At 43.5% G+C, this 23,200-nt stretch overlaps 1 protein-coding gene across 1 annotated transcript in view; it reads right to left on the bottom strand.

Moving 5' to 3' along the window:
• Positions 1-23,200, bottom strand: part of LOC112256798 (tetratricopeptide repeat protein 7B) — a 122,148-nt gene that overhangs the window by 17,396 nt on the left and 81,552 nt on the right. Inside the window, exon 18 of the mRNA XM_042325330.1 lies at positions 21,860-22,000. Within this exon, the coding sequence (XP_042181264.1) occupies positions 21,860-22,000 (141 nt within the window). The remainder of the gene's footprint in view (positions 1-21,859; positions 22,001-23,200) is intronic.

Here is a 23,200-nt window from a genome sequence, read left to right as displayed (position 1 = left end):
AGATAGAGAGGTACAGAGTAGAGGTAGAGAGAGAGTAGAGAGGGAGAGAGTAGAGAGAGAGTAGAGGTAGAGAGAGAGAGAGTAGAGAGGTAGAATGAGTAGAGGTAGAGAGAGTAGAGGTAGAGTAGATAGGTAGAGAGAGTATAGAGAGAGTAGAGAGGTAGAGAGAGTAGAGAGAGTAGAGAGGTAGAGAGAGAGTAGAGAGAGAGTAGAGAGGTAGAGAGAGAGTAGAGAGAGAGTAGAGAGAGAGTAGAGAGGTAGAACGAGTAGAGGTAGCGAGTGTAGAGGTAGAGTAGATAGGTAGAGAGAGTAGAGACAGAGTAGAGAGGTAGAGAGAGAGTAGAGAGAGAGTAGAGAGGTAGAGAGAGAGTATAGAGGGAGTAGAGAGGTAGAGAGAGTAGAGAGAGAGTAGAGAGGTAGAGAGAGAGTAGAGAGAGTAGAGAGGTAGAGAGGTAGAGAGAGAGTAGAGAGGTAGAACGAGTAGAGGTAGCCAGAGTAGAGGTAGACTAGATAGGTAGAGAGAGTAGAGAGAGGGTAGAGAGAGAGTAGAGAGGTAGAGAGAGAGTAGAGAGAGAGTAGAGGTAGAGAGAGAGTATAGAGAGAGTAGAGTGGTAGAGAGAGTAGAGAGGTAGAGAGAGAGTAGAGAGAGTTGAGAGGTAGAGAGAGTAGAGAGGTAGAGAAAGAGTAGAGAGAGAGTCGAGAGGTAGAGAGAGAGTAGAGAGAGAGTAGAGAGAGTAGAGAGGTAGAGAGAGAGTAGAGAGAGAGTAGAGAGTTGACAGAGTAGAGAGGTAGAGAGAGAGTAGAGAGTAGAGAGAGTAGAGAGAGAGTAGAGAGTTGACAGAGTAGAGAGGTAGAGAGAGTAGAGAGTAGAGAGTAGAGAGAGTAGAAAGGTAGAGAGAGTAGAGAGGTAGAGAGGTAGAGAGAGTAGAGGTAGAGAGAGAGTAGAGAGGTAGAGAGAGTAGAGAGGTAGAGAGAGTAGAGAGGTAGAGAGAGTAGAGGTAGAGAGAGTAGAGAGAGAGAGTAGAGAGAGGAGAGGTAGAGAGAGAGTAGAGAGAGAGTAGAGAGTAGAGAGAGTAGAGAGGTAGAGAGAGAGTAGAGAGAGTAGAGAGGTAGAGAGAGTAGAGAGGTAGAGAGAGAGTAGAGAGGTAGAGAGAGTAGAGGTAGAGAGAGAGTAGAGAGTAGAGAGGTAGAGAGAGAGTAGAGAGAGGACAGTAAAGTGACACAGACATAAACAATAAACTTGGAGATCCACTGACTGACTGACAGTAGACATACGGGCAGAGACCGCTTCACACAATCAGATAGACACACGCACACACACTTCCTGTGGTAATGGGAGATGCAGCAGACCAGAGGGTTCATTGCTGTCTTCTTACTTAATGGTTTCATTCGATCTGCAGGCAGAGAGGAAATGAGAGCATCTCGCAGGTGGCAGCCAGACTGATAAACACACACACACCTTATTGCTTTGTCCCTACCTTTCTTAAATAAAGTCCATAGATAATATACAGAGATTTGAGTGACTGTCTTATTTTTCCAAAGCAATAAAAACTATCCAAAGATCATATCATTTGTTTCATCATCATCTTCCATTCGGGGGAAATAGCTAATGAAATGAGAAAACATTAACTTACAAAGTCATACAATGTGTGTGTGCACAAGTTTAATTGTGTGAAACTCTCTGTGTCTCCATGTGTGTGTGTGTCTCCCTGTGTGTGTGTGTCTCTCCCTGGGTGTGTGTGTGTCTCTCTGTGTGTGTCTCCAGGCAGGCTGTGCTCTGAGCAGCCAGCTGTGCTGTCCTCATTTGTTGGTCCCAGAGAAAGAAAATATGTTATATCTAGGACATCTCCCTATTCTCTGGCATTTTGTCCTTTTCATGGAGCGCCAAAGGCCGTGCCGCCAAAGTTCTGCATGGTCTCCAGTAGTAGTGTGTGTGTGTGTGTGTGTGTGTGTGTGTGTGGGTAAGAGATTGTTTGGGGTTGGTTCACTCAGCCTCAGTAGCACTAGGCAGCCAGGCAGGCAGCAGCAGCTGGTTGAGGGAGGGGACCATGCTCTGCTCTAGCCTCTGATAGCAGGAGTGGATTTTTCTCCCTCTCTCCCTGTATCCCCCTGCTTCTCCCTCTCTCTTCTTCCCTCTACCTGCGAGTTTCTATGCAAGGCGGGCGATAAGGATATTCACCCCATAAAGTAGTGTGTGTAGATTCTTGAGATGATTATAGTGACCAAAATGATCACAGTTATCAGTATTATCGCGGTATTGTTCAAATGTTCAGCAAATGTTCAGAAAGTACTGACACACTGAAATCATATCACCAGGTTTTTTATTGAAAACCAACAAACAACAAATACAATTAGCAGCACTACACACTTTTTGTGTGCATAAACACTAAAATAACAACATTAACATTAAAGATGGCACCATGTGGCCATGAGAGGTAAAAGTTTCCTTAGTGCAGGTTTAAATGAACACCACCTTAAGTAAGCAAATCAAATGTGCAGGTGTTGACATTAAGATAACACAAAATATGTAAACAAATCAAATGAACAGCACTGATTGTATGTCCGTTCTCTCCTTCATGAAGAAATAAGGTGCTGCTGGCCTAACAACCTGTGTGTATTCATCTTTGTTCACTTGAGATTGAAATGTAAAAAATGTCAGCATATTTACTTTGTCCGTTTTATGTAGTGATCTGCGAGGGGAGACAATGTGCCCGCTGGCACTGAACACTCTGATGGCACGCTGGTTGCTGGGATGCACAAAAGCTTCCTGGCAACCGTGGCAAGGTGAGGCAGCTCTGATACATGGCCCTCCACCACACCAGCGGATCCTCTTCTGCTGGAATGGGTGGCAGAGACAGGTAGACCTTGATCTCTTCTTTCACTCTGTCTTCTGGGGTGGTCGGAATCTGACCCTCTTCACCTCTCTGCTGATTGTTGAGGTAATCCTTCTCAGCAACTGAGGGTGTCGGTGGTGGAGGTGCTGCTGGAGCTTTGTGGTTCTTCCCTGACTTGTACAGCTGTCAGCTTCAAGGCCTCCTGGACACAGCTGTCAGTGTCAACTTTTGCAGCGTCAGGCTCATCTAAAAAGCTCCTTTTGAAGCGGGGGTCAATGAAACAAGCCATGTGGATGACTCTCTTTGCCTTCTCTGTGTATCTGTTGTTAAGGTCTTCTCTCATTACCCTTTTCATCTCCCTGGTCAGGGATGGCTCCGTATCCTTTTCATCTCCCTGGTCAGGGATGGCTCCGTATCCTTTTCATCTCCCTGGTCAGGGAAGGCTCCGTATCCTTTTCATCTCCCTGGTCAGGGATGGCTCCGTATCCTTTTCATCTCCCTGGTCAGGGATGGCTCCGTATCCTTTTCATCTCCTTGGTCATCTCCTTTTCATCTCCCTGGTCAGGGATGGCTCCGTATCCTTTTCATCTCCCTTTTCATCTCCTGGTCAGGGATGGCTCCGTATCCTTTTCATCTCCCTGGTCAGGGATGGCTCTGTATCCTTTTCATCTCCTTGGTCAGGGATGGCTCTGTATCCTTTTCATCTCCTTGGTTAGGGATGGCTCCGTATCCTTTTCATCTCCTTGGTCAGGGATGGCTCCGTATCCTTTTCATCTCCTTGGTCAGGGATGGCTCTGTATCCTTTTCATCTCCTTGGTCAGGGATGGCTCCGTATCCTTTTCATCTCCCTGGTCAGGGATGGCTCCGTATCCTTTTCATCTCCCTGGTCAGGGATGGCTCCGTATCCTTTTCATCTCCTTGGGCAGGGATGGCTCCGGTCAGGGATGGCCTTTTCATCTCCTTGGTTTTGGGATGGCTGGCCCGTATCCTTTTCATCTCCTGGTCAGGGATGGCTCCGTATCCTTTTCATCTCCTTGGTCAGGGATGGCTCCGTATCCTTTTCATCTCCTTGGTCAGGGATGGCTCCGTATCTTTTCATCTCCTTGGTTAGGGATGGCTCTGTATCCTTTTCATCTCCTTGGTCAGGGATGGCTCTGTATCCTTTTCATCTCCTTGGTCAGGGATGGCTCCGTATCCTTTTCATCTCCTTGGTCAGGGATGGCTCCGTATCCTTTTCATCTCCTTGGTCAGGGATGGCTCCGTATCCTTTTCATCTCCCTGGTCAGGGATGGCTCCGTATCCTTTTCATCTCCTTGGTCAGGGATGGCCTTTTCATCTCCTTGGTAGGGATGGCTCCTTATCATCTCCTTGGTCAGGGATGGCTCCGTATCCTTTTCATCTCCTTGGTCAGGGATGGCTCCGTATCCTTTTCATCTCCTTGGTCAGGGATGGCTCCGTATCCTTTTCATCTCCTTGGTCAGGGATGGCTCCGTATCCTTTTCATCTCCTTGGTCAGGGATGGCTCCGTATCCTTTTCATCTCCTTGGTCAGGGATGGCTCCGTATCCTTTTCATCTCCTTGGTCAGGGATGGCTCCGTATCCTTTTCATCTCCCTGGTCAGGGATGGCTCCGTATCCTTTTCATCTCCTTGGTCAGGGATTGCTCCGAACCAGAGGTTCAAGGAGCTGGCACAGTTGCTCCATGACACTTATGTCGGCATCCTTGGGCATCAGATGCCATGTTCCTCTTTCTCCAGCCAGTGTCACACAGACTGGCTGCTGTTGGCTGAGGAAACGCTCAAGCATCTTGTGTGTAGGGCAGCTTGCTTTTCTCGGTTCTCTCCTTCTCTTCCAGCTCTGTGAGAAGCCTTGGATCAGATGACGTAGGCCTTGACTGCTGTGTCAACTCTCAGAGCCTTTGAGATGGCCAGGTTCAAATGATGGCCAAAGCACCCAAAGCCACAGATATGGGAACTCTTCAAAAGCCTTGATCATGTTTGTTGCGTTGTCTGTGGTTATGCAGACCAGGTCTTTCTGGTTGATCCCCCACTCTTCCAGTATATTCTCAAAAAACTCTCTGATGTTGTGAGCCAAGTGATCTTCTGGGAAGAACTGTGTTTCCAGGCACTTTGATTCCAGTTGCCAGTCTGGGAGTCTGGGGTGAGGTAATGGATAGTTAAGCTGATATAGGGTTGACCACCACCGCATTCACTGGTCCAGAGGTCAGTAGTTGCAGCAAACCATCTGCCATGAGCCAAACTTTTTCCAAAATCAGCTTTATCCTGGTTGTACAGGTTTGGGATTTCAGTCTTGGAAAACATCGTTCGTAATGGCACTTTGTCGTGAGGCACGGCAATCTTCATCAGCCTCAGAAAGCCAGGCCTCTCAACGATTTGAAAAGGCATGATGTCCTTTGCAATGTAATATGAAAGGGCTGCAGTGAGGTCTTGAGCATGTTTTGATGTGGGTACATAAGCAGCCTGCCTTTTAAATGCTTGAGTGTTTGTGTCACAACTGTAGATGAGGAGGGACCAGTAAGCATCACTGGGTTTGTCTGCTGCACTCTCACTCTGTAAACAAGAGAACAGCAAATGTATTATTGTTATTATTGGTGTTGTTACATTATAATAATTATTATTCACTCACTGACACACAGTCTATCTTCTGCGTTGCATTTGAGTATATGCAATGACCCCATGCACAATTTACATAAATACAAAATTAGTCTTAAGAAGACAGTGATAGTAATTGCAATGAGCCCAACAATTGACATATACAGTAGTCTTGTAGAGGAGTCTGGTAGAGGAGTCTGGTAGAGGAGTCTTGTAGAGGAGTCTGGTAGAGGAGTCTGGTAGAGGAGTCTGGTAGAGGAGTCTGGTAGAGGAGTCTTGTATAGGAGTCTATAGTGTTTCTCCTGTTGGAACACTTTTACAACCAAGTTGACGACTGACGGATTTTAAATGAACAAAATGTGTTGGTTGAGTGACTAAACTACATCATGTGTTATCGTGTGCAATGGGTGAATAGAGTCTGCAGACATAACGCATACAGCAGCAGAACAACGTGTAGTGTTTTTACAAGAGTAGGTAACACTGAAAGCTTAGGTTTACATTATTGACAAGCTATTAGCAAGTTAGACAAACCAGGACATTTTCCCCCATTCCAAAGTTCCCACATCATGCATTGAGCTAAAAGATAACTTACCTTACCTATTCGCTATACAGTAGTGGGTGGTGGTCACAAAGATGACTCAAGAGATTTGAAGTGTTGCCCCCTTTCTTCGATTCTTCAGATGTGGTCCTCCTAGAAGGCTGAAAAATCTCACGAGCACCTTCACTGCCTTCCACCATGTTGTCACACAAAACAAAACCCACGTTGAGCCTGCGTCAGACTGCTAACTTTTGTTGATGCTGGACAGTATTTACTGTGAGTTTTTCAAACTGTGGTAATCAAACACGGTTTTAATGATAATTACAATTTAAATGGAAAAATGGATTCCATTAAGCTGCTCTGCTAGTAGTTCACCACCCTCCTTCCACCACAACCCCACCTCCCCTGAATTCATGGTTTACCACTCCCACACACCCTGCCAATCACTGTGAGTGCCTCTATGTACAGTATGAGTATTCCTGTATGATGGGCATGAGTTTGTTTGTTTTTTAATTGGCAGTAGGTGGTGGTATGTGTATCAAAGTGAGCAAATTAGTACATAAAAACATTGATTTTGATATATTATTATATGATTGGTTGAAGTTGTTAAATTATTCATTAAAAAAAGTTGTTATGTCACTCCCTGACCTTAGAGAGCCTTTTTATTTCTCTCTTTGGTTAGGTCAGGTTGTGATTTGGGTGGGCATTCTAGTTTTCTATTTCTTTGTTGGCCGGGTATGGTTCCCAATCAGAGGCAGCTGTCTATCGTTGTCTCTGATTGGGAATCATACTTAGGCAGCCTGTTTTCCACCTGAGTTTGTGGGATCTTGTCTTTGTATAGTTGCTGTTTAGCACTACAGAGCTTTACGGTCGTGGTGTGTTTTGTTGTTTTTTTGGTGTCATTTTAAAAATAAAGTAAAATGTACTCCTACCACACTGCACCTTGGTCTCCTTCTCACAACGGACGTAACATGTTCCTCACCGGTGAATGTAATCAGCAGAGCATCTAAAGCCTGGAGCATCTAAAGCTAATTTCCTGCATTTCTACGAGTGCTGTATCCAACAACAACCAAAATCTTGGTCGAGTAGTCTTTTCTTTCGACCAATCGATTGGTTGAAAATTTTAAACATGTGTATATATAGATACACCCTGTGTTAATAAAATGAAGTATATGTACTGAATTTAAAATCATTAAGACACACAAATGACTCAAGAGGAAGCCATAAATCATGATGGCCTAACCAGATGAAAGAAACCTGTTCACCCCCCTTTCTCCCGCTGTTCATGACCCCCTTTCTCCCGCTGCTCATAACCCCTTTCTCCCGCTGTTCATGACCCCCTTTCTCCCGCTGCTCATGACCCCCTTTCTCCCGCTGCTCATGACCCCCTTTCTCCCGCTGCTCATGACCCCCTTTCTCCCGCTGCTCATGACCCCCTTTTTCCCGCTGTTCATGACCCCCTTTCTCCCGCTGCTCATGACCCCCTTTCTCCCGCTGTTCATGACCCCCTTTCTCCCGCTGCTCATGACCCCCTTTCTCCCGCTGCTCATGACCCCCTTTCTCCCGCTGCTCATGACCCCCTTTCTCCCGCTGCTCATGACCCCCTTTCTCCCGCTGCTCATGACCCCCTTTCTCCCGCTGCTCATAACCCCCTTTCTCCCGCTGTTCATGACCCCCTTTCTCCCGCTGCTCATGACCCCCTTTCTCCCGCTGCTCATGACCCCCTTTCTCCCGCTGTTCATGACCCCCTTTCTCCCACTGCTGCTGGCCTTCGCAGATTCTGCCGTTAAGCTCCGGTAATATGCTACACCAGCGATCTGCAACCTTTTCCATTTGGAGTTTCTACCAATATGAGTTCCAGTTATGATTTCCATATGCATATTTTAGTGGAACAGTTACATTTCATTTAAAACAGCCTTTCTATCTCACAATTATTGTCTGTGGTTAATCTACATTAAATCTAAATGAAAATGACACACATTTAAAAGTAACATTTATTGCCAATGCCAACTAGGTCAAAATAGCGAACGTAAAGCCAACATATAAAAACATCACAGCCTGCAGGCAGAAAATATCCTGATAAAAATAAATAACTTATAAATTACATTGGCTACGCACGGCCTGTCTGCAACGAACTTTAAAAATTGTATCAACTGGGTCGCCCAGAAACTCTTTGCTTGCAAACTTGAAACATTTGCCACGTTCGTCGTAAAGAGGAGACCAAAGCACAGCGTGATTAGAATACATGTTATATATTTTAATAAAGACGGACACTAAACAAACTACAACAAAACGAACGCGACGCTATACTATAAATGTGCAAACACAGGCAACTAAACATAGACAATAACCCACAAAATACCCAAAGAGGATGGCTGCCTAAATCCCAATCAGAGACAACGATAAACAGCTGCCTCTAATTGAGAACCAATCTAGGCAACCATAGAAATACATAAACACCTAGATGGTAAACAACCCCATAAACCTACAAAACCCCTAGACAGTGAAAAACACATACATCACCCATGTCACACCCTGACCTAACCAAAATATATAAAGAAAACAAAGAATACTCAGGTCAGGGCGTGACAGTACCCCCCCACAAAGGTGCGGACTCCGGCCGCAAAAACCTAATCAAAAGGGGAGGGTCCGGATGGACCTTTTTCACGGCGGCGGCTCGGGTGCGGGACGTGGACCCTGCTCTACCTCAGTCTTGGCCCACTTAAGTGGCGCCTCTGGAGCGGGGACCAGCTGTACTGACATTGCGCTGTCAAAAAACATCAGAATATTGGTCTTCAATTTGTTTGGCCACTGTTTCATCGTTTGATTTAAGTCTAGTGTGATTGAGGTAAAAAATAATAGCTTAAGTTAGTGAGTTGGCTAGCTAATGTTAGCCAACTTTTGGTTAGCTCTAATGGTAGCTACATCAACTGTCAAAAACTAGCAAAGTTAATTTACTTCTGTTGAAAGGGGACAAAACAAAGGCTACAAAATACTTTCAACACACAACAGCTGTTAGATACTGCTACCTGACAGAAAGCCAGAGGCTAGAGTTAAACTGGCCGTGGTAGCTAGGAGCCAGCTAACGTTAACTAGCTAGTTCATTTACTTCAGACCGAACTTCAGTCTAGAGGGGATGAAACATTAGCTAACATTACATGTCAGTTACACTACTAGCTCAGCACAGGGAAAAACATTTTTTTTCTGTTAAGTCAAACAGTACTTACCTTGCCAGCTACATCAGTCAAATAAAGAGTGGCCAGCCAGTTCCTGCTCTGCTTACTTTTACAACACACACAGACAAAAGATGCCTCTGTTCACATGCTCTGTGGTGTCTGCGCCATCCTAAAACCAGCCGGCTGAAACCTACAAACAGCCGCATGTTCCTAATATCACACTGTTGCCTCTTTTTGTATCACAGTGCAATGATAAAACTAGCGGGGACAAAAATGTAATGTCCCCCCCATCCCTAGAGAAAGTTGCACCTCTGAATGTAATAACCACCAGTTAATGTAATAACTTATTACATTTAGAAGAAAAAGTTAATACGTTTACCGTTCAACATTTTATGTTTGCCGGTGTTGGGTTATAAATTGTATTGTTTTATAGGGGTGGATCAGCTTTAATATTGATTGCGGATAGATTGCTTCCATCAATGTAATTATCTGCATCATATCCAAACCCCCATATATTTTTTGGGTAAATATATCCATATACATACAGTTGAATTCAGAAGTTTACATACACCTTAGCCAAATACATTTAAACTCAGTTTTTCACAACTCCTGACATTTAATCCTAGTACAAATTCCCTGTCTTAGGTCAGTTATGATCACCACTTTACTTTAAGAATGTGAAATGTCAGAATAATAGTAGAGAGAATGATTTATTTCAGCTTTTATTTCTTTCATCACATTTCCAGTAGGTCAGAAGTTTACATACACTCAATTAGTATTTGGTAGCATTGCCTTTAAATTGTTTAACTTGGGTCAAATGTTTTGGGTATCCTTCCACAAGTTTCCCACAAATGTTGTCCCATTCCTCCTGACAGAGCTGGTGTAACGGAGTCAGTTTTGTAGGCCTCCTTGCTCGCACATGCTTTTTCAGCGACCAAGCTTTAACTTCCTGACGGATGTCTTGAGATGTTGCTTCAATAAATCCACATTATTTTCCCTCCCTCATGATGCCATCTATTTTGTGAAGTGCACCAGTCCCTCCTGCAGCAAAGTACCCCCACAACATGATGCTGCCACCCCCGTGCTTCACGGTTTGGATGGTGTTCTTCGGCTTGCAAGCCTCCCCTATTTTTCCTCCAAACCTCCGACTTCAACTGTATAACATTCTATTGGTTGCAATAATTTTGTATAATAATTTAAATTGAAAAATTCGAAGTTGTTTTTGCATGTCAATTCATAAACCATGTGTCATGGAATAGGTAAATAGAAAATCTCTTCACTATTTTGCAATTTATTTTGCACAGCTGTACATTTTTTGGTCCTTAAATTAAATTGGTATATGTTTTAATTCATCACACCAGAAGTTAATGTTTATATGTAGGAGGAATGTATATCGTGGGGTGAATGGAGGTTGGATAAGAGCCAGGGGCTTGGAATGTTATTAAGTAAGGGTAAAGGCATTCACATGCTTGGGGTCACTGATGAGGGTGGATAGCTGTGGATTAGTGAGGAATGGTGGCCGAGGTCAGGTCAGGTCACATGAAGAGAGAAGGAACAGTTTATTACCCACATCACTTCATTTCCTGGGAGAGTTTAGGTTAGTAGGTAGGTTAGACAAGGTAGGTTAGACAAGGCACTGTGGGCACAAGGCACTGTGGGCACTGCATACCTAGGAGGGTTTAGTCCCTTAATAGGCTAGACTAGAGCACTGAGGGCACTGCATACCTAGGAGGGTTTAGCCCCTTAATAGGCTAGACTAGAGCACTGAGGGCACTGCATACCTAGGAGGGTTTAGTCCCTTAATAGGTTAGACTGGAGCACTGAGGGCACTGCATACCTAGGAGGGTTTAGTCCCTTAATAGGTTAGACTGGAGCACTGAGGGCACTGCATACCTAGGAGGGTTTAGCCCCTTAATAGGTTAGACTGGAGCACTGAGGGCACTGCATACCTAGGAGGGTTTAGGGTTTGGAGTCCCTTAATAGGTTAGACTGGAGCACTGAGGGCACTGCATACCTAGGAGGGTTTAGCCCCTTAATAGGTTAGACTGGAGCACTGAGGGCACTGCATACCTAGGAGGGTTTAGTCCCTTAATAGGTTAGACTGGAGCACTGAGGGCACTGCATACCTAGGAGGGTTTAGTCCCTTAATAGGTTAGACTGGAGCACTGAGGGCACTGCATACCTAGGAGGGTTTAGCCCCTTAACGTCTTGGTGACTTGGGTAGTATTGGGTAGTATTTTCACGTCCGGATAAAATGCATGCCCAAATTCAACTGCCTGCTACTTAGCACCAGAAGATAAGATATGCATATTATTAGTAGGTTTGGATAGAAAACACTCTGAAGTTCCTAAAACTGTTTGAATAATGTCTGTGAGTATAAACATAACTTATTTAGCAGGCGAAACCCCAAAGACAAACCTGGTCAAGAACTACAGGAAATGTATGATCTCTGTAATTGCAAACAAAGGTTTCTGTACTAAATATTAAGTTCTGCTTTTCTGATGTATCAAATACTTATCTCATGCAATAAAATGCAAATTAATTACTTAAAAATCATACAATGTGATTTTCTGAATTTTTGTTTTAGATTCCGTCTCTCACAGTTGAAGTGTACCTATGATAACCTATGTTCTCCCCACTGTATATCGACAGAATTAATCGAACAAAAGGACCATTTGTGATGTTTATGGGACATATTGGAGTGCCAACAAAAGAAGCTCGTCAAAGGTAAGGCATGAATTATATTTTTATTTCTGTGTTTTGTGTCGGCCCTGCAAGGTTGAAATATGGTTTCTCTCTTTGTTTACGGAGGTGCTATCCTCAGATAATAGCATCATTGGCTTTCGCCGAAAAGCCTTTTTGAAATCTGACATGTTGGCTGGATTCACAACAAGTGTAGCTTTAATTTGCTATCTTGCATGTGTGATTTAATGAAAGTTAGTTTTTATAGTAATTTATTTGAATTTGGTGCTCTGCATTTTCCCTGGCTTTTGGCCACATATTCCAGAGAGTTTAATAGGTTAGACTGGAGCACTACGGGTAGCGTGTTCAGGAGGGTTAGATTAGGGGTTGGAGTCTGTTTAAGTGTCTGTAGTATATATGGTATATGGAGATGTTGGCATATCCATGGACTGGTACGATAGGTCATAGAACAGCAGTCCATGTAGAGGGACAAAGGCAGGGAGTGCGTTCGGTGGAGAATATCTGTGCTTAAAGATTAAACATTGGATGGTGATAAAAAGTTTCCTATAAGTTCTGCAGGAGAGCCACATTCACAGATAGAAAAGCAAGAAGATATTTGAGTGTTGTTTGAACATGATTTGTGTGTGTTAGAAGTAGCAATAAGGAGAGAGGTTCGTTTATGCCCTAGATTATGTGGAAATAGGATGACAACTGTGAAGAAGTTTGGTTACTTGTGTGTCAACAACAGTGATATTTGAGACGTAACGCTGGTATAAGACATCAGGTCACCCGTATTCTCCAGTAGTAAATTGGAAGACCTTCAGTATTGATTCTAATACAAGGTATCAAGTGCCGTGACCACTTAACCGGCACATATACCATAACTACACTCCGGGGAAGTGGGTATCACTACTTTGGCAAATTGTTAATAGAAGACATGTATTAGAGCCGTGAGTGAGGAAATCTAAACACTCTAGACACCGTTGGAGAGGCGTCAGAATAATAACTATTGAAATGGCAGCCTCGATTCTCCCTGTAAAGGAGGGCTAGAGGAAGAACAGTTTAATAAAGCTATAGAGGTTGTTGAAAGAGGCGCACAAGCATTCTACTAATTCGGCTCAAATATGGATTTTTTTTTAGCAAACTGGATAAAATTCCCTGCTGATGGAAAATGTCAATTTAATAAAGAATTCAGAGATGCAATTGTGACTTGGCACAATGACATAAAAAGAAAAATCAAAAGCTGAATAGACCAGCGTTTTGATGTCAGCATTCTATCAACAAAACATTTTAACAGATAAAATCAAAATTAGTGGATGTACTCAACAGCAAGAATACTGGGTATGTGAGTACCTTTATAGAATGTGTACGTCAACTTTGATGGCAGGTTTGAAACCTGTTATCAAAACGTCTTTGTGGGGGTAGTGGACCAACATTTTCGTTGGGATGAAATAGAGCAGGAGGCTTTGAGAGTGGAATCTAATTCTGCTCACTTCTCAGTCGTGCGGTGGGGTTAATACCTCCACAGTGAAAGCCAGTAACAGTGGTTTCAACAGCCAAGGTAAGACAAAGAAACAGGGAGGGAAATGTAGCGAAAAAACATCAAAGCTTAGGGCGACAGAACCCCATTGGAAGAATGAGTGTAGGGTTGTACTGGAGCCTACTGCACCCGCTGCATTAGGAGGGAATGCTGCGATTCACGCGTTTGCATCTTTGACAAAAGAACAGCAGCAAACACTCTTGAAAGTAGCAGGGCAGGAAACTCTCACATAGCTGTATATGGCCTCGGTTCGATCGATAGTGGTTAATTGAGATGACAGTTTCTATGTGAAGGCAGATGTAGGAGGCCAAGTCTCACACACAACTTTCTAATAGATGCCTGCGCTCAAATATTCCTTACAATGAGAAATAGGCTAAATTTCCGACAGGGAAAAGTTGTACATTCAGCAAGGTAACGGGCAGAATCGAAAGCGATGTGACTACTAGCCAAGTCTCTGACCATAGGACCAGTAACAATACCCGGATAATGTTACATGGCGACGGGTGTGTAACTGTAACGGGTACGATAAGTACAATAAACGACGACACATGGAACAAAGCAAGAAACCTGAGTAGCATACAGACATGAAACCCTGGAACAGAATCAATAACGATAGAGGCAGGTGTGCGTAAAAATAAATAAACGGACAATGTCGAGTGCCGGAGAGCGGGAGCGGGAGTAGTCTTATTCTGAAATAGATTTACATTTTAGGTTTGTCTTATTCTGAAACAGATTTATGGAATTGGCGAAAGGGAGGAGGGGTCATGAGAAATTAGAGTGGAGTTAATATTGTGAGTAATTGTTAGGAGAGTTTTAATGAAGCAATTCTGTCAAGCGACAGCATTGGGTTTACCAACCTAAAATGACCTTTTAAACATTTTGTTCATGAACATGAAGGGCATTGTAGTGCGGTGGATACGGAAAATCATGGGGAAAAGAGAGACCAGTTATATACGGGAGTAAAATCGTTAGACTCGGTGGCGAGATAAATGTGGCCGTGTCTAAGGGTAGTACATGCTAAATAAAGGGTACATAAACGTTGGGGTGGATAAAAACAAACCATTAAAGATTGGAGGGAGGACAGTGGACTTATCATTATCATGTTTTGTTTTTAATTAAAACTTGTGGGTTGTTGATTAAGATGTAGCATAGTAAATACTGACACTGAGACTGTTGTCTCGTGAAATTCAGCAGTTTTATAAAGTATAAAGGCATCCAGATCTGGTTGTCAAGGGAGCTCCCAAATAAGTAAAGCCTGGCCATTGGTTTCTTTGTTTTTGCCCTACGTTTTACCACACACACCAGCACGCACACACACAACTCACAGGTTATGAATATTTGTTAGTGGTGTTAATACCGTGTTTGATTTATTGTGTGGGGTCTTTTTAATTTGGTTTTAAACTGGGTATGCAGAATGATGGAAATGTTTTTAAATGGTTTCTGAAGTACAGGGAAAGAAAAGGGAAATAAAACACTTAATGGTGTTGAATGACCTTTGTCCTGTGTGATAGAAAAATTACACTATTATGTTTAATACTGTTTAGGCAAATGGTTGTTTTATGCAATAGAATAGGCTTCTATTTGTACTCTCTCATCTGAGTCTGTGTGAAATGAGAGGAACCTCTGAAGCTTACCGCTGACAATTGATTTATGAATGGGTTGGTGACTAAACCTACAGCATGCATTTCATAGAATGAGTTGGTGTTTGTGTTCGGTAAGGTGCCAGGGAGAGATGGCTCAGGGATGGTGGATAATGATGAGAGGAACCTTGTCATACAGTAGGGGCCAAACTCTGGTCTCTATACAATAACAACAGTCTTAACAGCAAATGCTATCTGGCTGGGGGATACTCCTTTCTCATATATCAAGTCTCACCTTTTGACCCATTCCACACATCTGCTGTTTGTCATGTAGACGAAGAGGGTGTATCTTTGCTATAAAATATATTTGTACTCTTTCTACGCCAGAGTTCTCGGCCTCACCGGCTGCATATTAATACGTTTTGAATAAAGTATTATCCTGATTGGTGACTGACCTTGTCTCTCCTCATTACTGATTAGAATTTCCACACCTGACTTTCTGGTGAGGCCTGATCAACACTAGAAATGATAGAGGCATTGGGTGAGATTTAAGTATAATATGAAGAAGTGTATGGCTGTTGTTGTTTTGGTTCTTGCTTTTGACTTCGTTTTCGATACAAATCTCACCAGATTGGGTCTGCTGTATGGTCGGGATTTCTCCCTAAGGGTTAGCTTGCTAACTCCCTGACCTGGTAACTCTGCTGTGAGGTTGGGATTTCTCACTAAGGGTTAGCTTGCTAACTCCCTGACCTTGTAACTCTGCTGTGAGGTTGGGATTTCTCCCTAAGGGTTAGCTTGCTAACTCCCTGACCTGGTAACTCTGCTGTGAGGTTGGGATTTCTCCCTAAGGGTTAGCTTGCTAACTCCCTGACCTGGTAACTCTGCTGTGAGGTTGGGATTTCTCACTAAGGGTTAGCTTGCTAACTCCCTGACCTTGTAACTCTGCTGTGAGGTTGGGATTTCTCCCTAAGGGTTAGCTTGCTAACTCCCTGACCTGGTAACTCTGCTGTGAGGTTGGGATTTCTCCCTAAGGGTTAGCTTGCTAACTCCCTGACCTGGTAACTCTGCTGTGAGGTTGCCAGTATGATAAGGGAGTATAATCCAATTTGGAAAATGGTTTCAACAGTGTGATGGTATGCTGTTTGACATTTTTTGGGAATTTTGTATTAAGAAAATTAGTAACGTAATAATTTGTTATACAGTAAATAGTTGTTTGGATTTGCTGAATCAGACATGCCTTAAACTGTTGTTTTGGTCTGTTCTCTCTTGAATTTATGGCGATAGTGACTACCGATTGTATCTATATGCATGGAAGGAATAATATGACGAGAACAGTGTGAGTGTGTGACCCCCCCTAACCGGCTGAAGAAATGGCGAAAATGTCATTCACTAAGGCCGTCAGACACCACTTCTACTGAGACCGGAGTCCGAGCCAGCAACCTGTGTACGAGCGGCATGAGTGCGACAAGAGTCCCGAGACTGCATGTGGAGTGAGCATGGAGAGAGATCACGTTCAAACTCCTCTCATGCTGCTGGTGCACTGGTGGGAAAATGGACCAGACAGAATGGACTGTACAGAATAGTGGTGGCGGATCAGGTGAGAGATTTGTGTGCTTGGGAAAATGTGATTATTCCCTAGATATTGAAATTGGTACATTCTCAAGGGTCATTAACTGTGACAGGCATGAGTTACATATGTGTCGATGGGAAGATGTACTGTAACGCTATATGAAGAAAAAAATGAAGATACGCCAAAAGATGAGTGCTGGGAAAGGGGTGTGGTCAACTGTGCCCGGGAATTGATTTAGGGTTGCCCTAATCTGTTTATTTGAAGTATCAGGTTGATTTTGGAGGTCTACACACTGGGAAATGTATGGTTACTTAGGTAAAAAAATACATTGAGATACCAACCTGTCATTAACATGCCACTCGCAACTATAAAATAGGGACAAACGGTGGCCGAACATGGTGCCTATATATTTTCCCTGTCTGTAAATGTACATCCTAACAGTGTCGGTGTGTGCCAAGTTGAGAATTCGAGTGACTCAACGTAAAGTACTAAGGACTGTCATTCTAAATTTGGGTTAGATCATTTATCAACTGTTTTAATTATGTTTCGGGAAAGGAGAGAAAGAGAGAGAGAGCAGTGAGGAGAGCACAGAGTGAGGGGAGGGTGTACTGCTCAAATTTATAGTGTCTAGGGAGGATTTTCCTCCTTTAAACCTTATCTTTTAGTGCCCTCCAAGAGGGAGGTTATTAAAGAGCCCATTGGATGATATTTGGGTCAACCATGAGGGGGTACAGGATAGTAGGGGTTTCATTTTACAAGAATCCTCATGTCAAAGCGCATCAATACATATGGATTGCTGGATAATACGGTACAATGAATTATGTACAAGGCTCAACGTCTGTCTTGCTTTGACACCCGAGGATGAGGATGAAGGAGACTGGCATGGAGACTAGCATCCCTTTGGCATATAACAGAACAGAACGGATGGACGGTTCTTTCCCCAGTCTCATTCACATCAAGGGTGGTGTGAAATTATTCAACGGTTCTTTTCAAGTCAAAATGTTTTCTAGGGGTGTGGAAAATGAGAATGATCATTGTTCCAGAGGAGGGAGTGTTGGCAATTGACTAATTGACTTGAGAATGTTTAAGTATGTTTATAATTATATAAGTGGAGTAGCAGGAGTGACTAGCGTGTTATGGGTTCAATGGAATGATTCATGTGCAAATATATTTGTGGCCGGAGGCAAGGTATGTGCAGGGTATGTGTTTGAGACAGAATGTTTGCATAAGGGTGTTAAGTGCAGAGTCTGGCAGGACCGACATCAGTGTATTCTGTGGAATCCCCAAAACCAAGGCCTTAACGTTACAGGGAATTGGGAGAGCGGAATGGAATGTGACTGGGGCAGAAATCTGTGTGGCTCATAAATTAAGGAAGGGAAGTTCGCTGTAATAATAGCATCACATCCTAAAGTGTGTAATTAAGAAGCATGTGACTCAGTTTTGTAAGGTTGGATACGCTTCCAACGCCACTGATATCTCCCCCATTCATAACAGCCAGCAAACACTTGAAATATCTTCAAGAAGATTGGTACAGAGTAACGGTAAACGGAAAGTGTCAGAAGGTGGCTGTGTATCAACCACTGGAACCCAAAGTTTACACTGTAATGAGGGTGTTCACAAAGGCGTGGGGTGAACAGGTCGGGACTCAGGTGGTTGTTGTCCTTGATGATCTTTTTGGCCTTCCTGTGACATCGGGTGCTGTAGGTGTCCTGGAGGGCAGGCAGTGTGCACCCGGTGATGCGTTGGGCAGACCGCACCACCCTCTGGAGAGCCCTGTGGTTGCGGGTGGTGCAGTTGCCATACCAGGCGGTGATACAGCCCGATAGGATGCTCTCAACTGTGCATCTCTAAAAGTTTCTGAGGTACGGAGAATCTGAAAGATTCAGTTCTAGATCTATCAGTGAACCACAAAGGCAATAGGAGAGCAGGAGACAGATTCAATGCAATAGCTATTCTCATAGCAGTCGCTGTAGGGACTGTAACTGAAGGAGCGGGAGTAGTGATGAAGGAGGCTATAGTAACAGCATGGAACTGGACTATAGCGCAAATTAGTAGGAGTAGGAGATGGGGAGCAAAGTGAAAATGGCTTGGGAACACCTCTTGGAACCTGTTGCCGGACGGGGGAAGACTGAGTGAAAGCATGAGGTCTCTTAGGGCCTTCATTTTTGTAGAACCCAGCAGAAAATGATCCTGAAGGCATAGAGTCAGGCAAAGAGAGAATGGGAATCGTCATGTTATCAAACGTTTAATTATGCATAGCTTAGAAAGTATTAATAACGTGCTATGTTTGGTGTTTCTTTTTGTTTTCATGTCTTGTGCTATCACTCTCTTAGGTACCAGAAGGAGGAAATGGAGGAAGCCAAAAGCTCCAGCTGAAATGTCATTATCAGTTGTCCAATGAGAGATGGAAATAACAGTCTGCATAGTTTTATTATAGAACAGAGGCCATAAGTCTTGGAGGTTTAAATCTAATAATCAACTGTGAATGTTAATCGTTTTATTTTTTGTTCATGTTTAATTTTTTGTAATTTCAAAGTTTATGTGATGTTGAAAAGTATAGAATTACTATTAAAATCAGAGGGACTGTTGGGTTGTAATTTGAAATACTTGCTACACCAGAAGTTATTGGTTACTGATGAGGTCACTGATGAGGGTAGATAGCTGTGGATTAGTGAAGAATGGGGGCCGAGGTCAGGTCAGGTCACATGACGAGGCAATAAAATGTATGTGAACCCTTTGGAATTACCTGGACTTCTGCATAAATTGGTCATAAAATTTGATCTGGTCTTCATCTAAGACACAACAATAGACAAACATAGTCTGCTTAAACTAATAACACACAAACAATTATATTTTTTCATGTCTTTACTGAACACACTGTGGAAACATTCACAGTGCAGGGTGTAAAAAGTATGTGAACCCTTAATAACTGGTTGAACCTCCTTTGGCAGATGTTTGGTGTGAACTGCTCTCTTGAGGTCATGACACAGCATCTCAATCGGGCTGAGGTCAAGACTCTGACTGGTCCACTCCAGAAGGTGTATTTTCTTCTGTTGAAGCCATTCTGTTGAGTTTCAATTGGCAGACAGATAGCCTAACATTCTCTTGCAAATTGTCTTGATAAACATGGGAATTCATTTTTCTATTGATGATAGCAAGCTGTCCAGGCCCTGAGGCAGCAAAACTGCTCCAAACCATGATGCTCCCTCCACCATACTTTACAGTTGAGATGAGGTTTTGATGTTGGTGTGTTGTGCCTTTTTTCTCTCCACACAGTGTTGTGTGTTCCTTCCTTCCTTCCAAACAACTCAACTTTATTTTCATCTGTCCACAGAATATTTTGCCAGTAGCGCTGTGGAACTTACAGATGCTCTTTTGCGAACGTCAGACGTGCAGCAGCGGCTTCTTCTGTGGTGTCCTCCCATGAACACCATTCTTGTTTAGTGTTTTACGTATCGTAGACTCGTCAACAGAAATATTAGCATGTTCCAGAGATTTCTGTAAGTCTTTAGCTGACACTAGGATTCATCTTAACCTCATTGAGCATTCTGCACTGTGCTCTTGCAGTCATCATCTTAACCTCATTGAGCATTCTGCACTGTGCTCTTGCAGTCATCTTTGCAGGACTGCCACTCCTAGGGAATTTGTCTTACAGTGGACTGATGAACATCAAGGCTTTTAGAGATACTTTTCTAACCCTTTCCAGCTTCATGCAAGTCAACAGCTCTTAATCTTGGGTCTTCTGAGATCTCTTTTGTTCGAGGCATTGTTCACATCAGGCAATGCATCTTGTGAAAAGCAAACTCAAATTTTGTGAGTGTTTTTTATAGGGCAGGGCAGTTGTAACAAACATCTCCAGTCTCATCTCAATGATTGTACTCAATGATTGACTCCTGACTCCAATTAGCTTTTGGAGAAGTCATTAGCCTAGGGGTTCACCTACTTTTTCTTGCCACTGTATATGGTGGGGTCAATGGAAATTGGATAAGAGCCAGGGGCTTGGAATGTTACTAAGTGAGGGAAAAGGCATTGACGTGGTTGCGGTCACTGATGAGGGTGGATAGCTGTGGATTATTGAGGAATGGGGGCCGAGGTCAGGTCAGGTCACATGAAGAGAGAAGGAACAGTTTACTACCCACATCACTTAATTTCCTGCCAAGCAAAAAATATATAATGTTTAGAGAAAAGGATGAGACTCCGCCTAAAGGCTGGTGGAAACATGTCTTTGGCTTTTCAGATGTTTGATCCAGTGGGCGAATAAATGTAGTTTGAGCTTTAACTCTGCTTTAACTCTGTCTTTTACTCTGTTTATTTAAAACGTTACACCGGCAAGTTATTACATTTTCTCTCACCCATCCCCGTCTCTCTCTCTCCACTCTCATTTTTTCCTACTTCTCTTCTCCCCCCTCCCCTTCTTCTCTCTCTTTCAGAGCCGAGGCAGTTTTAGTGGGAGATGACGTCCCCTTGGTGTGAATATCTATGCAAGGCCAGCGATAAGAATATTGACCCAATAAAGAAGTCAGTATGTAGATTCCTTCCCACCTATCACCCTGCCTGGGTTATGATAATGGTCCACAGTCAGATCACTTCCCAGGAACATATTTTGATTCCATTAAGCTGCTCTTCTAGTAGTCCACCACCCTCCTCCCACCACAACCCCACCTCCCCTGAATTCATGGTTTACCACTCCCACACACCCTGTCAATCACTGACAACACACACACACACATGCATGAACACAAATGCACACACACACACACACGTGTTATAGTGGTGTAGTGTACCACCATAGCTGTGTGGTATAGTGGTGTAGTGTACTACCATAGCCGTGTGTTATAGTGGTGTAGTGTACTACCATAGCCATGTGTTATAGTGGTATAGTGTACTACCATAGCTGTGTGTTATAGTGGTGTAGTGTACTACCATAGCTGTGTGTTATAGTGGTGCAGTGTACTACCATAGCTGTGTGTTATAGTGGTGTAGTGTACTACCATAGCTGTGTGTTATAGTGGTGTAGTGTACTACCAAAGCTGTGTGTTATAGTGGTGTAGTGTACTACCATAGCTGTGTGTTATAGTGGTGTAGTGTACTACCATAGCTGTGTGTTATAGTGGTGTAGTGTACTACCATAGCTGTGTGTTATAGTGGTGTAGTGTACTACCATAGCTGTGTGGTATAGTGGTGTAGTGTACTACCATAGCTGTGTGGTGTAGTGTACTACCATAGCTGTGTGGTATAGTGGTGTAGTGTACTACCATAGCTGTGTGTTATAGTGGTGTAGTGTACTACCATAGCTGTGTGTTATAGTGGTGTAGTGTACAATTATACCTGCGTGAAGCCAGATCTGAGCCAGAGTCATCCAGGGGTGTAGGGGTCCTTGTTTGGGGGCGCTGCTCTGCATGGAGGAGGCCACCTCTGACAGGGCCTGTTCCACCCGCGACGCTGCCATGGATGTGGCGTGGACTGAGCCTGCACACAGATACAGAGAGAGAGAGACAGAGACAGCGAGACAGCGAGAGACAGAGAGAGAGAGACAGCGAGAAACAGAGAGAGAGAAACAGAGAGAGAGACAGAGAGAGAGAGACAGAGAGAGAGAGAGAGAGAGAGAGAGAAGGACATGGGAGAGAGGGGTCAGCAAGGCAGCACCTCCTCATGGTAAAGGATGCAACTGCAGGCTAATGTTTCTCCACTTTAAGGACATAAGCTGCACAAAATTTCACACACAGTTGGCTTCATGCCTTGACAAAATACTTAATATTATATAGGCTAATACTTAGTCAGCTACACTAAGTCAGTACCTATTAACTGTCCTTGCAAAAAACCTATTATTCATGCAAATCACTGATTCACATATCCATGTATAGATGTACAATAACCTGGCTGTAGCTGTAGAAAGTAGGCTAACTGCTTTACATTTGAGACTGGAGTTGGTTTGTTGGAGATACTATTTGGAGTGGAAACTACTTTCCTCCACTCTAAAAAGCAAGAGGGCTTTCATTATAGGCCTCAAAGAGCTTTAGATTAAAGGCCAAATGCTTCCTATCTTCAAATCCTTTCAAGAAGATTTGGTGAAAGGTGCAGGGCAAAGAAAATGCCTGAGATGAATTTAGGGTGGGGAGAAAATACCCCTGGCTATAGAGAGATGTTTTTGATAAAGTCTTGTGAGTTGAGAGTAGAGATTTGCGTTTAAACTGAAATGGTGCTAAGAGGATTTAGTGAAATGGGAAGAGAGGGGACAGCCTCTGGTGAGGCACACAAGGCCACTTCAAACACACACTCGCTCGCACGGACACGTCCCGTTAAAACATAACAGGCCTGCAGCAGAGGCAGGCTGGGACGTGCAGACAAACTTTCTGCGTAAGTGATTCTATTAAGCTAAAGAACCTTTAACAACCAGTAACATCCATAAAACACCTCCAGTGTCCATATGAACCCATTAACAAGCCTACTCTCCTCAACACACTTCACTCGCCTTTACTAACTGACTGGCTGCCCATAAAACTAAACACTGATCCTGGAATCCCCTTTACGTTACACTATAGACTGGTGTTATACTCTACACATGCTTTACATCACTGAAACACACCAGCCATCGATGCTGAACATCATCTGAACACTGTAAAGGCTCCTCTTATTACCTCAACACACTAGTAATGAACACAATCTAAA

This window comes from Oncorhynchus tshawytscha, linkage group LG08, assembly GCF_018296145.1.
Source record: "Oncorhynchus tshawytscha isolate Ot180627B linkage group LG08, Otsh_v2.0, whole genome shotgun sequence".
In the NCBI taxonomy this organism is placed as follows: domain Eukaryota; kingdom Metazoa; phylum Chordata; class Actinopteri; order Salmoniformes; family Salmonidae; genus Oncorhynchus; species Oncorhynchus tshawytscha.
This window is presented reverse-complemented; position numbering and strand designations above follow the sequence as displayed.